The sequence below is a fragment of the Parasteatoda tepidariorum genome, chromosome 3 (genome assembly GCF_982258835.1).
Source record: "Parasteatoda tepidariorum strain Cologne lab strain chromosome 3, Ptep-v5.0, whole genome shotgun sequence".
Classification (NCBI taxonomy): Eukaryota; Metazoa; Arthropoda; class Arachnida; order Araneae; family Theridiidae; genus Parasteatoda; species Parasteatoda tepidariorum.
The window spans coordinates 24,583,367-24,604,965 of record NC_141757.1 but is presented as its reverse complement, the minus strand read 5'-3'; the positions used below and the strand labels follow the sequence as shown (position 1 = coordinate 24,604,965).

The following is a 21,599-nucleotide window of genomic DNA, read 5'->3' as shown; positions in this document are numbered from 1 at the left end:
TTAAAACATACAAAATAATAAAAATAGCTATATTTGAATAAATAACAAACAAAAAAATATACTGTGCGTAACCTGTTGTAACGATTTACTAGTAGCGTTATCCAAAACAGCGACGAGAAATATTCTGATTTTTCTCTCTTCTAAGCCTACAACAATAACCGCTAATGCTGGAAAAGGGTGAAGAGTTAAAATACTTAATTGAATGTACGAAGAACTTTATTCTTTCAAAGAATCGATACACATTATAATTACATATTTCCAGTATTAAACCATTACTTTTTACTTTCCTTTTCTTGTTCGGTTGCGTTCTGTTTGTCTCTAATTTGTTCTATTGTTGATCGATACTTCGCAGCCATTGCTTGTAGACTCTCACAGAAGCGATGGAAATCTTGCGTTTTTAGAAGAATTTCCTGGAGTAAAATATTTTTTAAATTAGCATTCTCTCTTTTTGTCGCTCCTAATTTATCTATTTTTTCTTGTAACACAATCCTGAAATCTTTTCCAGATGCGTCATCCACTGCGAATTTTTGCCTGAAAAATTAATTGAGAATTATATTTAAGCTGCTTATACTCTGTTGCAAGCCAGGAAAAAACCACTACCCCTGTAAAGAAAACCTGCTTGCACCGAAGTGCACGCTAAATGGATGCCAAGCTCCAAACGCGAACGAATATCAACATCGCCAACTTTTGAAACGACGAACGTTGCACGGCCCTCTTTTTACTTATAAAAATGGCACGAATTAAATTTCTGTCCGACGAGTTAAGGGTTAAAAAGCTTTTACAGTGAATTCGCGTTAACTCGAATCTGATAGGACTGACGAAAAACTTCGACATATCGGAAGTTCGACTTACCGTTAGTTTCGGTTTTGGACTTTCAAAATATTGTCGGATTATTTAATTACTGCTTATTAATTACAAATCTTCTAAATGCCTACAATATTTAAGACCATTTTTCCGACAAGCCATTTACGATAAGACTGTTTGAAGCACTTTCTGATACCCTGGTCCATCGGCTGCAACTTTGCTGTTGTGTTTGGCGGGAGAAACTGCAAGTTTACTGCTTTCAAATTAGGTAGATCACTATGCGCTGTGCATTTATCCATAAAGAGTATCACTTTTCTTTTTTAGCGAAGAATTTCCAATCCAATTTTCTTACATAGTCTTCAAATAAAACTGATGTCATCCAAAACTCTTTGTTAGCCTTGTAATCCAAAGGATACGTTTTTATATTCTTGAAACATCGGGGATTTCGGTATTTTCCTATAGCAAGTAAGGGCAATTTCTCTGTCCCAGACGCATTTCCTCCAACTAGGACAATCAAACGTTCCTTGCTCTTTTTACCCCCTGAGCAGTTTTCATCCTTAAACATCCTAGTCTTATTTGGAAGACATTTAAAAAATAAACCCATTTCATCAATATTGAAAACATCATTTTAACTGTATCCTTGAAGTAAATTTGGTAACGTTTCATTTAACCACTGTCCACATACTTCAAGAGGGACAGCTTTAGCTTCGCCATGAAGAGTGCGAAAGACATTGTGTGTGTGTTGCAAAGGAAGGGGCAAGATATCAGCTCCTAGGTTTTTTTTTCTTGCTTTAAAAGATCCAAAAAAATTGAGTTAAAGGGAGTAAAATTCGAGTAATCGAGAATAATTAACATGAAATTGAAGATAAAAGGGTCGGGACCTCATAAAAAAATCGAGTTATAGTAATATTCGAGTTATCGTACTTCGAGTTATAGCGAATTGACTGTATATTGTTTAAGGCATATAATTTTATAGCTAAATAAAACGAAGCTATATGTGGTTGAGGATGTACCGCAATAGTCATTTCTAAATTTGCAACGAAGTCTAGTGTTCTGTGCTATATTTTAAACGACTGGGTTCAAAATCAATTTGAAAAAATATTTTTTTAAACATAATTTTATTGTTTTGTATTCACTAACCCAATACCATGAACAAGAAAAGAAACGATATATTTTAATTGTTATAGAGATTTAGCATTTTCACGTATGTTCTGCACGAGCTCTGTAGCACTGCACAGAACAAACATGCATGAAAATGCGGGCTGTCACGTGATAGTGCTAAATTTATCTGGTAAACAAGTGCTCCTTAACAAATTTCCGAATAAAATAGCGAAGGAATACCATTTTCGTGTCTATTGTTTTGTTCAGAAACTTGTCAGAGTGTCAAATAACTTATATTTTAAAAGTATTGGTTACTTCAAGTAGCTAAGCTACTCCAAGTGGCTCTTACTCCAAGTGCTCACTTGGTTCACCAAGTAGCCTTTTGACTATCACAATTTTTTTTCATAAAATACTTATTTTTCCTTTCTTTTTAAATTTTTAAGGAAACCCATATTTTTGAAACATGGCTAATTTACTGCAATACGAAAGTAAATATTAATTTTTTTTTTACAAAACCTCTTTGAACGTAATAGTTATAATTTTATTAAAATATCTCAGTTTTACAACTAAATATAAACTTCTAAAAGTGGTGAATATAGCGGTTGACATTATCGTAAATCAAATTTATTAAATTAAAAATTAAATTACAAAGCATAACATTTACTACCCTTTTAAATATTTCAGAAAAATTGACAGTTAAAATAAAATAAAAAATAAAAGTTGAGGTCTACGTATTGATCATTGATGAAAATAAATAGCTTTAACTTTAATTTAGGCTTGTGTTTAGTGGCTACACTAGTCATTTTGCTATGGAGGACAAAAAACCACTTCTTGTTAAAAGATTATTGTAATGAAAGAAAGATCCAAATTAGCTTTTCAATAAACTAAAAGGAAGATAAACCCTCAAGTTTCAGCAAAGAAAAATGAATAAACCAATAAAATACTAAGTATACTTAAAATAATGGTTATAATTATTAGTTGTACTTCATTTACGTCACACTAGAGCTGCAGAAAGAATTGTTGGCGATGGTCTGTAAACTTCCTCGAGGATGATCTGTCGTCATGTCATCATAATTTTGATCCCCTGTAGAGGAAATATCTCCCCGATTCAGTAGCCTGATGACTGCGCGTGAATTCGCACACTTTACGGTTGAACAGTTTAACTGGGTTTAACAGTTTCATCCAGTGATGCTTGTCCTCGATGATGTATTGGGAACCGAGTCTTACAATCAGTCCTTAGTGGTATTAATGATTTTTATTTAATTTTATAACCGTCGTTGAGCAGCCGACCCAATATAGGGTATACGGCTACTAATGTTCAACTCCGTAACCTTTTAATTTTTAACCCAATTAAGAAGACAAGGGAACTCTTAGATCAAGTAGTGGGAGAAATTTGCCATGAAATTAACCCCCATTTGCGTTACATGGAAAAACCACGAAAACCTCCCACGGATAGCTAGACGGCAAGGGGACTCTAACCCATAATCCGTCTACCACTGAAGATGTTTACGTCAGCACTGTGGTTATTGCAAGCCGGGTGCGGAACTCGTATCGACCAACTATAGCTGGGATTTGAACCTGGTTCAACTCATTGGAAAGCGGACGCTCTATCCCAGGGATGGGCAAGCTATGGCCCGCGGGCCATTTGTGGCCCTCTGGAAGATTTTATCCGGACCGCGGATAGAATTTTTATTTGCCGATCAGTGGCAAATATAAACAACATACATCCATTTTCTTGTCGACTATGTTTAAAATTATTTCTGTTTTTACTTTTTCAGCAAAGTACTGATGAAGTTTTTGCTTTCTCTATTTTTGTTCTACAAAACATAAATTGATGGAAATAGTTAGTTCAGACAGCTTCAATTGGTAAAATGTTGAAAGCAGTAGTTCTTTATAGAATAGCCGTAGATTGGCTCCAACTAGAGCTTGTCTCTCTCGAGGAGCTGACTTATGGAATCTAATATAGGTAAATTGCACTTCACATTTGGCAGACTGCGCATTTTCCGCTCCAAAGAGCGGACAATCTAACAATCATCTGAAGCAGTCGTTTCTAAATACTATTCCAAAGTTTTACAAATCATTACCAAAAGCTAGTTTCCGAAATTTAATATTTCATGCTCAGAAAATTAGTGCATGTTTGCTTAATCTTATATATGTGAGCAAGAGTTTTCAACTATGAACCTTAGAAAAAATCATTTCAGAAGTAGACTAACAGCAAAGCATTTAGCCTTGTTCCTTAAAATAAGCACATCTCACTTCCAACCTTAATGTAAGGAACTTTTAAAAATGAAATCGCAATTTCCTTCATCTCACTAAATATTTAAATTAAAACTTGCATATCACCTTTTTTTCTTAAATTTTGAAATTTTTACTTGGCCCACCAAACATTTTTTTTCTTGATTTTTGGACCCTCGACCAAAAAAGTTTGCCCATCACTGCTCTATCCCCTGAACCATCACGGCTCTCTTACAGGATTTGGAGAAAATGTGGAAATACTTCGATATTAACTCTATGTAAATTCTATGTTAACTCTAGTAAGATTTTTTTTTTTTGGGGGGGGGATATATAAAAATTGTCGCATGCACCCTTGAAAAAATATCAAACTTGTGTAAGTGAAAATAAGAGATTTTGTAAAACTCCGTAAGTTAAAAACGCTAACGTAATTGAATATCCTGTGGCATACGATTCAAGTTTCTCTCCTCTGCGTAAAACTGCGAATCTGTGAGCAGAAAAAGTTGGTAGATTATAAAGATGGAAGAATTCAGCGATTAAGAATTTAGCTTATTATTATTATTAAAATTTAAAAATATTATTGATTATTTAACTTCCTTTAACTAAATTGTATAGCTAAAATAAATATAATTTATACTTTTGAAATAGCAAAAATATAGTATCTAGTTTCTTATGGAACAAGTGCAATTAGACAACCATAATATTTAACAACAACCAATAAAAATATTTTTTTTTTTTATTGAATGAATCAATGGTTAAAAGATCTCCCAGTTCATTTTTAAATTTTATCAATATTCGCATTCCATGGCCTTGTTTTCAGTTCGAAGGTGGACTTCAACAGAAAACAACATTTAACAGCTTATATATATCGTGCTTTTAGATTTGTCTTTGTAGTGTAAATTACAACAGCATAACGTTATGATACGTAGAAGCTAAAATAAACGCGAGCATGGGCAGTTGCTTGAATCTTACCTTATGGGAGCGTACGGAAACTAACGTAAAAGTGCGAAATCTCCCTAATTTCTGAAGCTTGCGAACATCATTGTCGACGATCAGGTAAATATGAAAGCGCTCAATAAACAGAAAGAAGTGGACTGTAGGTTTGCACTGTTTTTATTTATTAATATTTGGAAGAGAGCTTTTTTTGTGGCTCTTTACGGCTCTCCTTCCACACACACTCACTCTCTTTTGCATGTTTTTCTAGATGGCGCTACAAAACCATGCGGATACAATCATCAATGAAAAAAGAAGCTAACATTTTTACTTCGTCCGAGCAAATTTTGCATGCATAAATATGACACCACTTCTAAAAGCTTTGAGCATGAACTTTTAAAATGTGCTAACAGTATGTAACATCTTTCGAAACATTTGCTGTTAAAGTAAAAGCTGTTTCAATTAAGTTAGTATAGTTCTATTCAAGCTTTCTCATCCAACTAGTGTAAATATAATAGTTTAAAATAAGTTTTGATTGAAATGATGTTGTTGTTGTTGATTTACGTCGCATTAGAGCTGCACAATGGGCTATTGGCGACGGTCTGGGAAACATCCCTGAGGATGATCCGAAGACAAGCCATCACAATTTTGATCCTCTGCAGAGGGGATGGCACCCCCGCTTCGGTAGCCCAACGACCTGCACGCGAAGTCGAGCACTTTACGGTAGCACAGTTTAACGAGGACCAATACCGCACACCCACGGTCCCTACGCAAACTGATCTAAGTGGGTCACCCACCCGCACACTGACTGCAGCCAGTGATGCTTGACTTCGGTGATCTGATGAGAACCGTGTCTTAACGATCAGTCCACTGCGGGACTTGAAATGATGTGTTAATATACTTTTGGTTTATTGTTTTTGTTAATTTACATAGATCTTCATATCATTATTATCATATCCCTAACAAGAGAAAGCAACGAGGTGTGTTTTATTTTGAAATGAAACATTAAGTTACGAAAACATTAAAAAGAAAATTTTGCTGTTAAGTCCTGAACTATTTATTTCCGAAAATAAACGATGTTTTTGTTAAAAAATAAAATATCATAAAGGCAAATTTTTTAAATGAAGAAAGAGGAAAAGTAGGAGCAAATATAAATTTTTGCATTAAATTTGGCAAGGTAAGTTATAGATTTTAATTCTTTGTGGTTTTTAACAGAGAAATGCTGACACGTGATTATTAAAAATACTTCAACGTTTCATCGGACAACCAAGCTGGTTTAGAAGTTTTTAAACTTCGGCTTCTTCTCTTGTGATTCGATTGATTTCAAAACCTTTATTTGTTAATTCCTCGCACATGAAGAGGAAAGGAGAAGTTTATGTTCATTTTTCACAAAAAAATGGCATTAGGATCACTTCCTGTTACATTTAGAGGAAAGTTTTGACAAATCAATAACATGTAAAATCGGTTCTTCTCGAGAGTTATTACACAGTAAAGATTAGCTTGCTGACAGTTTCCGTCTACCTTGAAATTCGTTTTACTCAGAATCAACTTTCATGGACAAAAACCGTTCATTCTTTTGATCCTTACACTATATTAATTTACGTATCCTATTGTGCATACATTTTTACTTCACTTTTGTTAAGAATTGTAAAATGTTAGATAAAGAGTGGAGATTATCGAGCACAAAAGCATTTTTATTACCTGTCAAAGCAAATGGATTTTTTGGGGAGTTTTCGAGTTTCTTTTTCCAAACTTCTGAAATTCATACGATTTAATGCGCACAATTTCTCAGCTTCAACCAACCGTCTGTTTACCTCCCTTATATCTTTTTTCACTTCATTTAACTTCATTTGAATCTTTTCATTTTCTTTATAATTAGCTTCCAACAAGTTTTTATACTTTTCATTATTTTCAATTTCGTCTAAGAATAAAAATGCACAATCATACCGGTTAAAATTCTTTAATGTGAAAAAGAAAAAAGTTCTAATTGAGAAACAGATTGAAATTAAATTTTTAGGTAATTCTCATAAAACTAATTTTAAAATAATGCTTTTAACACTGAAATAATTTTAGATTACATGCGGGGGGAAATAATAGTAAAAGAATTGCTATATGTGGGGAAAAACTTACTAGGAATCAGTTAAGAATTACTAACAAAATAATATATTTTTAAGCATCTTATCCCGTAGAAATGTAATGATGAATCTATAACTTTCAGAGATAGATTAATGATTGTATTGATATTCCTTTATTTACATTGTACTAATTGTATTATACAGTCCCTCGCCACAAATTATTAGACGCATTATAGGATTCTATGTAAAATCTTAATTACCAGGTGATACTTTTGATACAGCTTTATTGACCATACAGCTACCAGGTGATATTGACCATACTATTTGATACAGCTACCAGGTGATACAGCTTTATTGTTTTTACGCGGATGAAACCGGTTTGCATTTGTTTACGTTCGTTTATCAATTGGTTAACAATGTAATGCAATACGTTAAAAATAAATAAAAATAGGAAGTATATAAAAAATCTCCTGAATAAAATCCCATTACATGCAAGTTTAAATATAAAAGTATTGCATTCAAACTCGTGCAAAGCATGTAATTATAAAAAAAACTACAATGCGTCTAATAATTTGGTCTAATTATTACCATATACTAATATAATGCTTGATATAATAAATATTCAATGTTTATATAATACACTATCTGGCCATTAATGACCGGACACCCCTCATTTCGGATACATGAGGTGCTAGTATCAAGTCAGTAGGGCGTAGGGCCGCCACGCGCCTAAATCACAGCTTTAACCCTTCTAGGAAGGCTATCCACTAGATGTTGGTACACGGCGGCAGGTATTGTCCGCCATTCCTCCTGTAACATGGCGAAGAGTTGAGTGGTGATTTTGGGGCATTGTGGTCTGGCCCTCAACCGCCGCTCCAACTCATCCCAGAGATGCTCAATTGGATTGATGTCGGGACTTTGGGATGGCCATTCAAGCTCTTGCACCTCCATTTCATCAAACCAGTCCGTGATGGCATGTGCTTTATGAATAGCAGCGTTATCGTGCTGAAACACAAACGGGCCATTACCGAACTGTTGCAACAGGGTGGGAAGCGCCGAATTGTCCAGGATGTCTCTATACCCTTCTGCATTCAGGGTTCCACGCACTAACACCAAGGCTCCAAGGCCAAACCATGAGAAACAGGACCAAACCATAATTCCTCCACCGCCGAACTTCACAATGGGGACAATGCACTCCCGTGGGTACCATTTTCCGGGCATTCGCCAGGTCCACACTCGTCCATCAGAGTGCCACAACATGTAGCGTGACTCATCACTCCACATAACGCTTTTCCATTGCTCTTCTGTCCACTGGCGACGTGCTCTGCACCACTAAAATCGGTGGCGGGCGTTTCATGGAGAGATGTTTGGCTTATGTGCTACTGTTCGTCCATGGAATCCTTGTGCAATCAGCTCCCGACGAATGGTACGTGCACTGGCAACACTGCCAGATGCAGCGCGAAAGTTGGTAGCGGCAGTGTCCAACGTCATTTGTCGGTTTGCCTTCGCTACACGTCGAAGAGATCGTCGATCCCTGTCGGACATTATTTTGAGCTTGCCGGGTCGGGACTGCGGTTTTTCACTCCCTCTTGTTCCCATTTCAACACGACGTCACCAACTGTTGACTGTGGTACCTGAAACTTGTAGGAGATGGCACGTATGGAATGACCAAATCGGTGGGCTCCTATGATCATGCCCCTTTCCGCCTCATTCAGCTCTCGTCGTCCACTCATTTTCACTGTTAACGCTCGTATGGCCGTCGCCTGCTTGCGAGTAGTCTTTCCCCCATCACAGGTTCCGTATTTATTCCACCAGGACGAGTCCACCTGCCGTTCAAGGGGTGTCCGGTCATTAATGGCTAGATAGTGTATATCTTCCAATTTATTCAGTCGTCAAATTTATATTATATATCATCTAATTCAGCCAAGTGATACACGAACGTAAACAAGTGCAAACCAGTTTCAGCCACGTAAAAACAATAAAGCTGTATAGCATCAACTGATGATTAAGATTTTACATAGAATCTTACAGTGCGTCTAATAATTTGATATTCTTAATGCACAAAAAATCCTCCTTACGATCGGATTTCTAAATACTTAAGTTGTAATCTTCATGGTTAAAGGAGTTCACGTGAAATTTGCAATTTATAGTTTCAAGCGATTAAAGATAGTATTTTTTTAAATCAGGGTAACCGAAATTCCTTGGCTTCATCAAAACATTTTAAGGGTTAAGCTAGAACCCCGTATAAGGGAAATTACGACACCTTTAGCAGTTGTGGTCAATTTCTTTGAGGGTGGTAGCTATTGTTGCAGGAAAACTTTCACTTCAAGCTCGGGGTCTCCTATGTAGGTAGGTAGGAATTTTATTTACGTCGCACTAGAGCTGCACAATGAGCTATTGGCGACGGTCTGGGAAACATCCCGGAGGATGATGCGAAGACATGCCACCGCAATTTTGATTCCCTGAAGAGGGAATGGCTCCCCTGCTATGGTAGCCCGACGGCTTGCGTGCAAAGTCGAGCACTTTACGGTAGAACAGTTTAACGAGGACTGATACCGTGCATCCTCGGTCCCAACGCAGGCTGATCAAAGTGGTCACCCACCCGCTTACTGACCGCAGCCAGTGATGCTTGACTTCGGTGTTCTACTGGGAACCGTGTCTTTACGATCAGTCCACTGCTAATGAAAACTACTTTTTTTTGGCATACTCAATTTTTAGGGCAACAATACAGAAAGATGTTTAGCGTTTCTTTAAAATGCAATGTTCTAATAACGGTAGTTAGCAGAATTTATCTTAACTTACCTTTATTTTCGTTTGAGGTTTTAAATCCTTCCTCTTTTACAGTCGACTGATTATTCCTGTCGTGATTTAAAGATAAAAGATACGCCATAAATGATTTATCCTCTTCGGATTGCAAAATAAGCTCTTTTATCTATAAAAATAATGGAACATCAACACAAAAATATATTTTAAACAAAAAAGTGATATACCCTTGCAATGAGAATTTTAAATAAAGGATTTTTTTTAAAAAAAAAATGATTCAGTATGCGATGTACAGGTTTCGCATTTCAACATGAACAAAACTGCCAAATCAATTTATTTGGAATTGATCTATAACGTCTAATGGGTTTAAAATAATAGCAGTCAATTTTTATACTTGTTGGTAATTTATCTTTTCTCAATGATAGAATTATTAGTGGCGATCGCAACCCTCAAATACGCCATCTGGGAAGTAGACCGGTTACATGCCTTTGGCCCCTTCCCTCTTTTTTCAGTTGTATAGGAATGTACTAATATATTTTCTACTTTTCTTAGTATTTTTCGTATTTAACTGGTAAAAATATTTTTAAAAATTTCCTTGGAGCTTTCTTTTAGAACTATGTTTAACGTAGTTTTCAGTTCCATATAGTTTCCTAACATTAAAGATTTTAATCTATTTGAAAATCAAGACATAAATAAACGTACTTCCTTCTTCTATGACTCTCCACACGCTTATGCTGAAAGCATGCGAAGTGTTGCCATTGGTAGAGAGTTCTGCTCTACGCCACCTGTAGCCCATTTTGACAACTAATACATTGAAAAGATTCCTAATTTCTTATATTTCCAAAAATTCTTTCAAAAGTATTCAATATTCTCGTGTCCCGCAGTGGACTGATCGTTAAGATACGGTTCCCAGCAGATCACCGAAGTCAAGCATCACTGGCTAATGTCAGTGTGCGGGTGGGTGACCACTTGGATCAGTCTGCGTAGGGACAGAGGGTGTGCGGTATTGGTCCTCGTTAAACTGTGCTACCGTTAAGTGCTCGACTTCGCGCGCAGGTCGTCGGGCTACCGAAGCGGGGGTGCCATCCCCTCCGCAGAGGATCAAAATTGTGATGGCATGTCTTCGGATTATCCTCCGGGATGTTTCCCAGACCGTCGCCAATAGCCCATTGTGCAGCTCTAGTGCGACGTAAATTAACAACAACAACAACAACAACAATATTCTCGTTAAGAGTCACTCTCACTGCATTAAATTCACGTACCTAAGATCGCCGTCATATAATCGTTATTCCGCATGAAATTCACCAATCAGGCCCTTCCTTTCTCTCGACGGCAATCGGATACGCGTGAATCGTATGCGGACTAAACCGGGAAAGTAAGCACGTTATGATTACGGTGGGCAATGATGAGCATATCGAGCCTACGATGAGCATATCTTTTGAGAGAAGGGAATAAAATTTTATTGAAAGTAAGGTGTGAGCTTATTAATGGATGTAAATATAAATATAATACATATAAATATAATACATATAAATGTAAACAATAACAACCAATATAAATATAAACAATGTAATATAATATAATATAAATGTAAACAATAACAACTTCGAGCTCCTTACCTGCTCTAGTTTCGGTTAGAAAGTTTGCAGCTGCTTACTACAAAGAATATATAAGAAGAATATCACCCCTATATATTCTTTGCTTACTACAGCTTATTCTGCGAGGCGATATTTTCAAACGGATAATTTTGTTTTCAATAAAAGAAGTAAATTAGATAATTTCTGAGCTCAAATCTGCACCGTATTTCATAAGATATTAATGTTATTAAATAATTCTGGCGAATTTGAAGTGAAAATTTATTTTAGTTATTTATAAACTGCTGTTTGTAGAAAATGCAACACCATGAAAGAATCATCAGAATCAAATGAAATTTAATGCAGAAACGACTTGTACTGATACAAATAAATGATGAAATTTTCAAAACAAAAGAAACAAATTAAGCGTCCGAAATCAGTATTTGGTGCAGCCACCACGCGCTGCAATAAGTGCTGCTATACGACGTGGCATGGAGTCAAACAGATGTTGAATATCTGCTTGAGGAAGAGAATTCCATATCGCTTGTATGCGCAACCAAAGTTCGTCTTTGGAAACTGCAGGACGCGGATCACGAGTGAGATGCCGACCAACCATATCCCACACGTGCTCAATAGGCGACATATCCGGCGAATAAGCAGGCCAAGGAAGAAGTTGCATGCGTTGTGCTGAACAGAAGTCTCTAACAGTCCGTGCAACATGTGGGCGTGCATTATCCTGCTGAAAGATAGCTCCAGGGATGCCTTGAAGGAAAGGAACGACTTCGGGCTGTAGCACTTCACGGACGTATCTGTTGCTATTGAGATTACCCTCAATTCGTATCAAATTGGATCGTCCATGATACGAAATCGCACCCCAGACCATAACTCCGGGTGTTCGACCACTATGTCGTTCAATAATACACTCAGGAAGGCAGCGTTGACCGGCATAACGTCTAACACGAACACGGCCATCATGGGTCCACAAATTGAAGCGTGATTCATCTGAAAAGACAACTTGGTGCCAATCAGCTCGCCAGTCTCTGTGCTCAAGAGCCCACTGCCGACGCAGCCGTCGATGATCCGCCGTGAGGGGAATCCTGTATAATGGCACCCTTGCACGCAATCCACGGCGCAGCAGACGACGACGAATTGACGAAGCCGACAATTGTACACCTGTAGCAGTAGACCAATGTGCTGCCAGCTGCCTGGAGGAAGCTGTGCGATCATTCACCGCCATGCGGAGCAGGTGTCGATCATCGCGCTCTGACGTCACCTTCTGTCGTCCAGTGCCTGTTTTTCGAGTTGTTCGGTGCTCGTCGGTCCACTGCTTCCAAACTCGCATCACTGTGGAACTGTTCCGCTGCATACGAGCTGCTATTGCGCGATAGGAAAATCCTCCTTCTCGAAGGCCGATTATCCTCCCTCGTTCAAACTCCGTAAGTTGCTTGAATTTCTTATTCTTCCGTAGTGGAGGCATACTCAGGTCTCACTAAACGTTTGCCACTAACAAATAATCATAGACTATTTTCAACGTCCCGCTACAGCACTTTATTTATACGCTTTCAGCATCAATTCAGAGGGCGCTGCGCGCGCCACGCACGCGCGATGGCTCTGAAACTTTATTAATTTGCATAATATCCTATAATTGACATTTGCTGCGAATTTCATTTGATTCTGATGATTCCTTCATGGTGTTGCATTTTCTACAAACAGCAGTTTAGATATATTGTTAAAAAAAGGTGACATGGTTGCTAGATTTTGAAAAACTCGCTTTTTTTGGCAGTCCTGATTTGGCTTCTTTCCATTTGTTTATTACTGTTTGTTCTTGTTGCTAGCTGCGTACCATCTTACACTAGTGTTATCATATTGTTCGAGCAGCAAGATTAAGTTTCTAAATTATAATTCAGGTTTAAATTTGAAAGTTGGCATATTTTATTGAAAAGGTAAGAAGTGTTTTATAACGATTCTTTTTTCAAATGTTAGGTTTACATATTTATTATTTATCAAACCACTTGTTACTTCTACTTAACACTACTATCTCACAATTAATGTTAAAATTATATACCCTTTATAATTTTAACATTAATAAAATAATATAAGCGTACTGTCTTTTCACTATTTTTCTTATTATCTAACGACATCTTTATTAGTTATTGCATGAGATATTTAGTCTTAGAATTCATTGTAAACACAAGTAATAAATAAACGAATACAACGTTTGCAAAATCTACTATTCAAAAAAATCTCAAAGCACAATGATCACGTTCTGAGCCAAATGGCTTAAAAATACATCAGAAACAGCAACCCGGAAGTATAGGCGGTAAAGAGCCTGCAGCGCTGCCTAATGTAGAAAACACCATACATAGTGATAAAAAAAGATGATTTCGTTTTCACAGTTATGATTACACATACAAAGTTCGCATTGCAAATCTACTTCTCATCAAAATGTGAACACAGTAAAAAAATATAACCTAAGCGAAAACAATATTTTTAGCACAGGTTCCAGATAGAATTGATTGTTGTAGTTGTAGTTAATTTACGTCACACTAGAGCTGAACAATGGGCTATTGGCGACGGTCTGGGAAACATCCCTGAGGATGATCCGAAGACAAGCCATCACAATTTTGATCCTCTGCAGAGGGGATGGCACCCCTGCTTCGTTAGCCCAACGACCTGCACGCGAAGTCGAGCACTTTACGGTAGAACAGTTTAACGAGAACCAATGTCGCACACCCTCGGTCCCTACGCAGACTGATCCAAGTGGTCACCCACCCACACACTGACCGCAGCCAGTGATGCTTGACTTCGGTGATCTGCTGGGAACCGTGTCTCAACGATCAGTCCACTGCGGGACCCAGATAGAGTTGAAGAATGCTATATGTAGCAAACACTATATTTTTTCCTCATTCATTTTTATAACAGTTATTGAACAGCTGACCCAATTTTGCGTTTCTGACTACTAATGTTCAACTCCGTAGCCTTGTAATTTTGAACCCAATCCAAAGACAAGGGAACTCCTGGAACAAGTATTGGGAGCAATTGTAATCTGGAAGGACGCTTCTTTTGATTTTGAACAAGGTTAAGGTTAATATTACAATTTTGAATATAAAATCAAGCTGTTAGTTTTCATACATTAAAAATAATGAAATAAGTAAAATTTACACTCCGTCTATTCTTAAGACTTACTCGCTTCCGCATTGCGTTTATCTCATCTATCATTACATTATTCTGCAATAGCTTCATTTCGTATTCTTTTGTGAGTTTAAAGTAATCTTTGAAAGCTTCAGCAGCTCCTTTTTCGTTCGGTGTCTTTGTGGCTGTCAAGTATGAATTGTAATTAAGGTACAGATCGATGATCAAATCCATATCTCTCTGCGTGAGTAAAACTTCTCTGGAAGTATCGAGCATGGAGGGCAAGCACTCTATGTCAAAGGGATGTTCTTTGTCGTGAATAATGCGCAGATCAACGATGTTGACCAGCTCAGATTTGAGGAAGTTTTTTTCTCGTGCTCTGTCTGAAAAGAAAAATGTATTCGTTATAGAATATAAAAAAACCAAACTCTAAATGTGGCATAAAGTCTAACTAAATGGCCAGTATCACCTCCTATTCGCTGTTCTTGCAAACCTTGGGCTCACCATAACGTTTTCCACAGCATGGAAACTTATACTCGACGTTTACTGCCTAACTCGATTTTTTTTTCAAGCAAGATGTCTTGTTCTTTAAAGCTAAAAGAATACCTATTCATTTTCCTACGACCAACGAAGCAAAATATTCCAACTCCTTCTTTTGAAGTTCCTTCACGTTTGACTCAGCATGTCTTGAACAACATCTGCGGTGTCTCTTAATGAGAAGGGGATTCTTTTGTGAGCAGTGTTTTAATAAGTGCATTGTCTTGATCAATCAATTAGTTTGAATCAGTTTTTCTAAACAACCACCGAATCTGAAGATATGCTAGTGGAATGAACAACTTGAACTGGTTGAAACCAGTTTATCATAATTGAAGAGTTTTGAAAGCCCCCTCTTTTTCCAAACTGTTCATTCCCTTATATTTATCATTTGCGGTTTAGTATCGTTCCCCAAAAGTCAAACACGTCGAAGTGAAAAAATAAAAAATAAAAATAAACTCTCGAGTTTCGAAGATAAACTGAATCTTATTGAAATCCGAAAGTGAAGAAAAATTTAGCTCAAAAATATAGAATTACATCCCATACTTTTTCAATCATTCTAAAAGATAAAGAAATCGTTCTAAATCGCCGTAAATACTTTTCCTGACATGGAATCAGCTCTTCTTAAATGATTTCAATCGCATAGAAATTCGAATAATGTACTCCCTATTAGCGAGACTTTGCTATGGGATAAAGCAAAGGATTTTGCAGTTTTGCTGGAGGCTGAGAATTTTAAAGCTAGCTCTGGCTCGAGAAGTTTAAAAGCAGACATCGAACTCTCCATAGTGAAACTAAAAACATCAAACAGGGTTGCTACTTTCCAGAAAAATTTAAAAACTAGTAGTGAAATATCTAGGCAGATTTCCTAAAATTGATGCGAAATTAAAGGCTGTAAAAATAACGATAAATCTCATTCAATCTTCGTCTGCACGTTTAAAATTTTTTCCCGACTGTGGTAACTCTGTTTAATGAAGTATGTGAACAGTGGATTAATGAAACCCTTCCCAATTTGCTTCAAGGATTCCGTGAAAATGTTGTTTTAAAAATTGATAAAATGGGCTTGTTTTTCAAATGTCTTCCAAATGAGATAATTATGTTCAAAAATGAAAATTATTTCGGGGGTAAAATTAGCAAAGAGTATCTGACAGTCTTAGTCGGAAGCAATGCTTCAGGTACTGAAAAGTTGCCTTTGCCAGTGAGTGGAAATTATTGAAATCTCCGTTGATTCAACAATTTGAAAAATTTTCCTTTGGAGTACAAATCTAACAAAAAGACATGGATGGCAGTATTATTTTTTTTAAAAATTTTATGAGGAAATTACATATATAGACAGAACACTTCACGTTAAAAAACGAAAAAAGAGAATTTTTGTGAATAATTGCACACAGTGATCTACAGAATTTTAAAACAATTAACTTGTAATTTCTGCAGACAAATACAAAAGAGATTAAGGCCGATGGATCGTGTCGTCACAAAGTGCCTTAAACAGTTTTGTTATAAAATACAAGTCCAAAATACAATAAACGATATTGAGAAAAATGTTCCAATTAAAATTTATGTGCTTGAAGCCATAACAATGATTTTCAGTTCTTGAAATAATGATTTAAGGGAGAGAATAATTAAAAGATTCTTTCAGAAAGTGTGGATTTTTTGCAAATAAATCAACAATAAGAGTGAGCCTTTGATAAAAAATAACTTAATGATGCATAATTTAAGTATGCAGGCTTTATAAACTTTGGGGAAGATATTTATCAGCGCTCTTTAGGCGGTATTAATGAGACTTAATGAGTAAATTTCAGTTGTAAATATATATAAATCAACGAAAAACTATTTAATCATTTTGAAAATATTCAATGATTGGAATTTTATTAACTATTTTGAAATCATTCTGTGAATGAGTGAAGAATAAAATTTTTTCATCATATCGTTTTATCATTTATCTTAAAATTGAATTTTATGTCAGACATTTGGATTCACAGGTCTGGAACGCCATTTTGTCTAGTTCTTAATTTCATGAAAAGTGAAAATGAATTGAAATGTTGTTTCTGTTGAAATAAAAACGGAAAAGACGAAAATAAACATTGAGAATGGTTATCAGAGAATCTTAAAGTTGGCTATTTTTGTACGATGCAAATACTAATGCAATTATTCATAAATGCATATTCTTTTCATTATATTTCAATATTTGTTTTATTGGTTTTTCAGTTCTTTTAATTTATTTGGTTCCTTATAATTTGCAAAAAGTTTTGTTAATTTGGCTTTTCTTTCTCTGCAAGCATTTTTAAGAAACAACTTCCTTAAAATATGGAAATATTCAATAAATTACAGATGATAATTAGTTATAAATGTAATTGCATGTTTCGAGAATCATAACTGGTAAAAAACATTCATAACTCTCGGTACCTTAGTGACACTTCCATGGAACCTTAGGGTTCCGCGGAGCACCATCTGGGCACCGCTGCCCTGGAGAGCATCTCTGACTGGTTTCCTTTGTCTAATGAGTGCTTTATAGTTTTGACGCTCACTAAAGGTGTTGGAGCCCCATTTTTTCTCCTGCGGATTCACCTGACGGCAAAACCACTTGCAAATGAATCAATTTTAATCCTTTATTGCTGATTTTTTTCTTTTCTCAGCTTTTTCGAAACCTCTCTGTAACCTCAACTCCTCTCAACCTCACCTCTCAAGGCACTAAGGATGAAGACATGAAGCACAGATACACTTCATCAGCTCGGGGACAATATATCCTGGTTGGCAGTGCACTGGACTCGCATTCGTGAGAGCGAGAGTCCGAATTCAGCCAGTAGAAGCCTCCCTGTGTAGTAAATGGTGACCGGTGCACGCTAAATCTGTGGGGGTAAAAAGTCCTCCATGATCCAATAACAAATTAAACCTCTGGGGGTACTGGATTAGAGATTGGTTGTTCTTTGGTTCAGTTCAAAATTGCGATCTGTGGATGAATGAATTAATGTGTCGCAAGCCCTCATGTTAAAAACTATCTCGAGATGGCGCTGCGAGCGCAGAAGAAAAAAAAACTTTTGTTTTCAAAAACTTTCAAATAGATGTTGAAGTAATGGAACTCGAGTCGCTATTAACTTTCGTAAATCTTCATCACCTTTTCAATTATTATGAAGCATCGCATTTTATGTTTATGTTTTATCATCCTATTTTATGTTATGTTTGTCTTTTGTCGCCCTGTAGTTTAAAATCAATAAATGTTTATTCACATTGTTAAAAAGGCGGTCCATATAAGGTAAGTGGAAACTTTCCATTGCCTCTACTTTATACTGAAAAAACAAGGATTAATTAGATTGAACAGGATGTACGACTGGGTTTACCCTATAAGCGGGTGTGGCAGAAGTCGAATTCTTGGCCATAGATGGCGCCACAGGAAAACAAGAAATTTCGCACTCCTAGTGCCGTAATGGCCAACAACAATTCGATCTAACTATGGCGTTCTCCTAAACTTTCTGTCAGGCGTGACAAACAGAATAAAATCATTACAAATAAAGATTTTAAATAGAGGGTAAATTTTATATAAGACTCTGTCTTTTTTTTTTATAATGTACTTTAATTATAATTTACTTATTTGCGTTACCTCGCCAGTTAGAATGAAAAATATCAAGTTGGATCGGAACTATCTCTGTCCCTATTTCAAGTCCTAAAATTCTTTTGTAAGCTTGAACTTGTTTTCGCATGTCAATTATTTGTTGCTCCGTTACCATCAATTCTTTTTTAATATTCTGCACTTCATGCTTCATATGATTTTTGTCTTCAATTGGAATATCTGAAAATAAAAGTAATACAAACTTCAAAGTTTTCAAATCCCCCCCCCCTTTTTTTTTTTCTTTCTTCTCTCCTTCAGACAAAAATTATCTAACCACATAAAATGATTTTATTTGCAACCACATGCCCCAGAAAAAAAGTACTATAAGCAATTGCAAGTTTTAATAAAAAGATTTTAATATTTAAAAAAAATTTATAAAATCCTTTTTTAAATTTTTTTTAAATATTATTAATTAACTTACTAGAAAAAACTAAAGATTTCTTTTTAAGTTTCTATATAAAATTAAATTGCAAAATTAAAATTCTTACGTTAAGAAAGATTAATTTAAAGAAAAATAGTTACAAAAATTAATTTTTAATTTATTTAATTGAATTTATAGAAACTATCTAAAAACTCTCATAATACTTAAGATGAAATTATTTGCTGCCACTTGTCTCATAGATGCAAAAATGTGAAAAATATGTTTAAAATTGAATTAAAAATTTTATCACTTAAAATAAGAAATTAATCAAATTAATGTTTTTTAAAAAAAACGTTTTTTTTTAAATTTTAAATAAAGACCATATCATAATATTACATTTTAATGTAAAAAATTATTGAAATAAATTTAAAAAAATTAATTTAAACCCTTGACTTATCATTTCTTGATATAGAAAGGATCTTTGATTGCCCTGTAAACAACAACTCGCAACGGAATGTTGTCCTGAAGACGTCTCAGACACGTCAATTATAGTTTTGACATAAGAAACAAATGACGTCTCCCAGACGTCTTCGTATGTCAAGGGGTTAAGAAATTAATTTTTAATATTTTTAATCAAATTTAAATTTATAGAAACTATCTATGGAATAAAATATTTAAAATGATACTATTTACAGCCACATGCCTCACAGAAGTAAAAATATGAAAAGAAATGAACTTTAATAAAAAAAACTTAACGTTTAAAATAAAATATTTATCAAAACATTTTTTAAAAAAAACTTGTATATTATTAATTAACTTATTAATAAAAATAACTGAAGAATTCTTTTTAAATTCTCATATAAAACTAAATTACGAAATATAAATTTTTATGTAAAAATTTTTTTTAAAATTTACGTAACATGCAATAGGACTTTAAAAAATAGAAAAGAAAACATGCATAAACAAATAAACATAAAAACACAACAAGATAAAAGCATAGCATAAAAACATAATTAAAACATTAAAATGAAATAACATCGCCAATCCGAGAGACCAACTTGGATATAAGCACTTAAATTGGGAGAAAAATTGCTTACAACTTCATTGCAGTTTAAGCAAAAATTTATGCTCTCTAGTCAACTATCTCAGAAATATATGAACTTATATGAAAACAAAAACTTGCACAAATTTTATTTTATTGATAATAATTGGTCATAATTTTTGTAATAGGTTAATCTGAGAGGAGGGGGATTATGACCCCCCGTATTCCCTCTTTTAGCTACTCTACAGTCTTTAATATTATTCTAATCTTTGTGATCTTTAGGTTACAAATAGGTTGAATGTAAATAAATGTCACAAAGTATTTTTTGTTTTTGAAAAAATGGTTCATACTCACAAATTTCGATCATTTTTTTTTTAATTTTTTCAACAAGAAATATAATAAATCTAGAGAATTTTTAAACAAAAATAACAGCAATAATAGTGAATTTTTATGGAAGAAAAAATTTAAACAAATATATACTGATTTGAATAAGTTCGTCAATCGATTTGAGCTTTAGCAAAGGTCTGCTTAATTTCATGAAAAATAAAGTCATAATTTTTGCTAGATGACGAGTTTGGTAGCTGGAAAATTTATCACTTTTCAATTCATGAGTTTTTCATTGTGACATCACAATCAATTATTTTTTAACTGTTAACTGCTGTAGGACAGATAAAGTGACATAAACATAGATTTGTACGCAATTTTGAGAATTGAGATACCCTTTTTTACATTGAGTTGTCACATTTCTATTCATAGAAATCGAGATAATAAGTTTTTATTTTCTCTTTGAAAAAAGTTTATGGAAACGTTAGCCCTTTGTTGAGCTAAATATTCCTTTCGAGCCTAATTACAATCATTAATTTACTGTAACGAAAATATAATTTGATCGAACAAATGAAGAAGCAATAATGTAAAATATTTATCTAGGCAGCTATCATTGAATAAATAAAGTTTTCAAGATTTGCGCGTCATTTTATCCCTTTAGGTTAAATCCCATTGACTGCATGGGCAAATAGAAATCATCAAATCGAAGTGCTCACAAGAGAGTTACGATCTCTTTAGAACACAATCGCGATTGCAAATGATGACGTGACCAACCTTTTTAATGCCGATTTTTCGACACCTGAACCAACTGTTTCTGTCGTCTCTGAATTATTCATGCAAAGCTATCGGTCGTCTCATGCTTTGATGTCGAATGCTTAACCTATTCAGATCAGAAGCGCGTTTAATTTGGTTAAAATACCAGCTTTTCTATCGAGAGTCATAAAGTTGAGCCACCTTTAAATCGGTAGAAGGATTATAAAATAGCTTACGAAACGTTCTTTTCCATCGAAGGAGTGAACACATATTGCAATAGGTAAAAATCCAATACTTTGCTTTATTCGGTTTTGTCTTCTTAAATGCTTTAACCGTTTCGATACCAATGTTCTATTTTTGGAACATT

The 21,599-nt window shown here is 35.1% G+C and overlaps 1 protein-coding gene across 1 annotated transcript; it reads right to left on the bottom strand.

Annotated features, from left to right (window-relative positions):
• Positions 1 to 204: 204 nt before the first annotated feature.
• LOC139426917 (uncharacterized) lies at positions 205 to 20,645 on the bottom strand. The gene is made up of 6 exons (XM_087158969.1): positions 20,510 to 20,645; positions 18,744 to 18,932; positions 14,669 to 14,997; positions 9,948 to 10,077; positions 6,772 to 6,991; positions 205 to 531 (listed from the first exon to the last, which is right to left on the bottom strand). Exons 1-6 carry the CDS (start codon positions 20,520 to 20,522, stop codon positions 273 to 275), a joined length of 1,140 nt encoding a protein of 379 aa, XP_087015095.1. The 5' UTR covers positions 20,523 to 20,645; the 3' UTR covers positions 205 to 272.
• Positions 20,646 to 21,599: the final 954 nt, after the last annotated feature.

Excerpts from the sequence above, each read along its gene's own strand:
- LOC139426917 (XM_087158969.1), bottom strand. Across the intron at positions 10,078-14,668 it reads TAAACGCAATGCGGAAGCGA|ATAAAAGAGCTTATTTTGCA; the intron begins GTAAGTCTTAAG and ends TTATTTTTATAG. Across the intron at positions 532-6,771 it reads AAATCCATTTGCTTTGACAG|GCAAAAATTCGCAGTGGATG; the intron begins GTAATAAAAATG and ends TTAATTTTTCAG.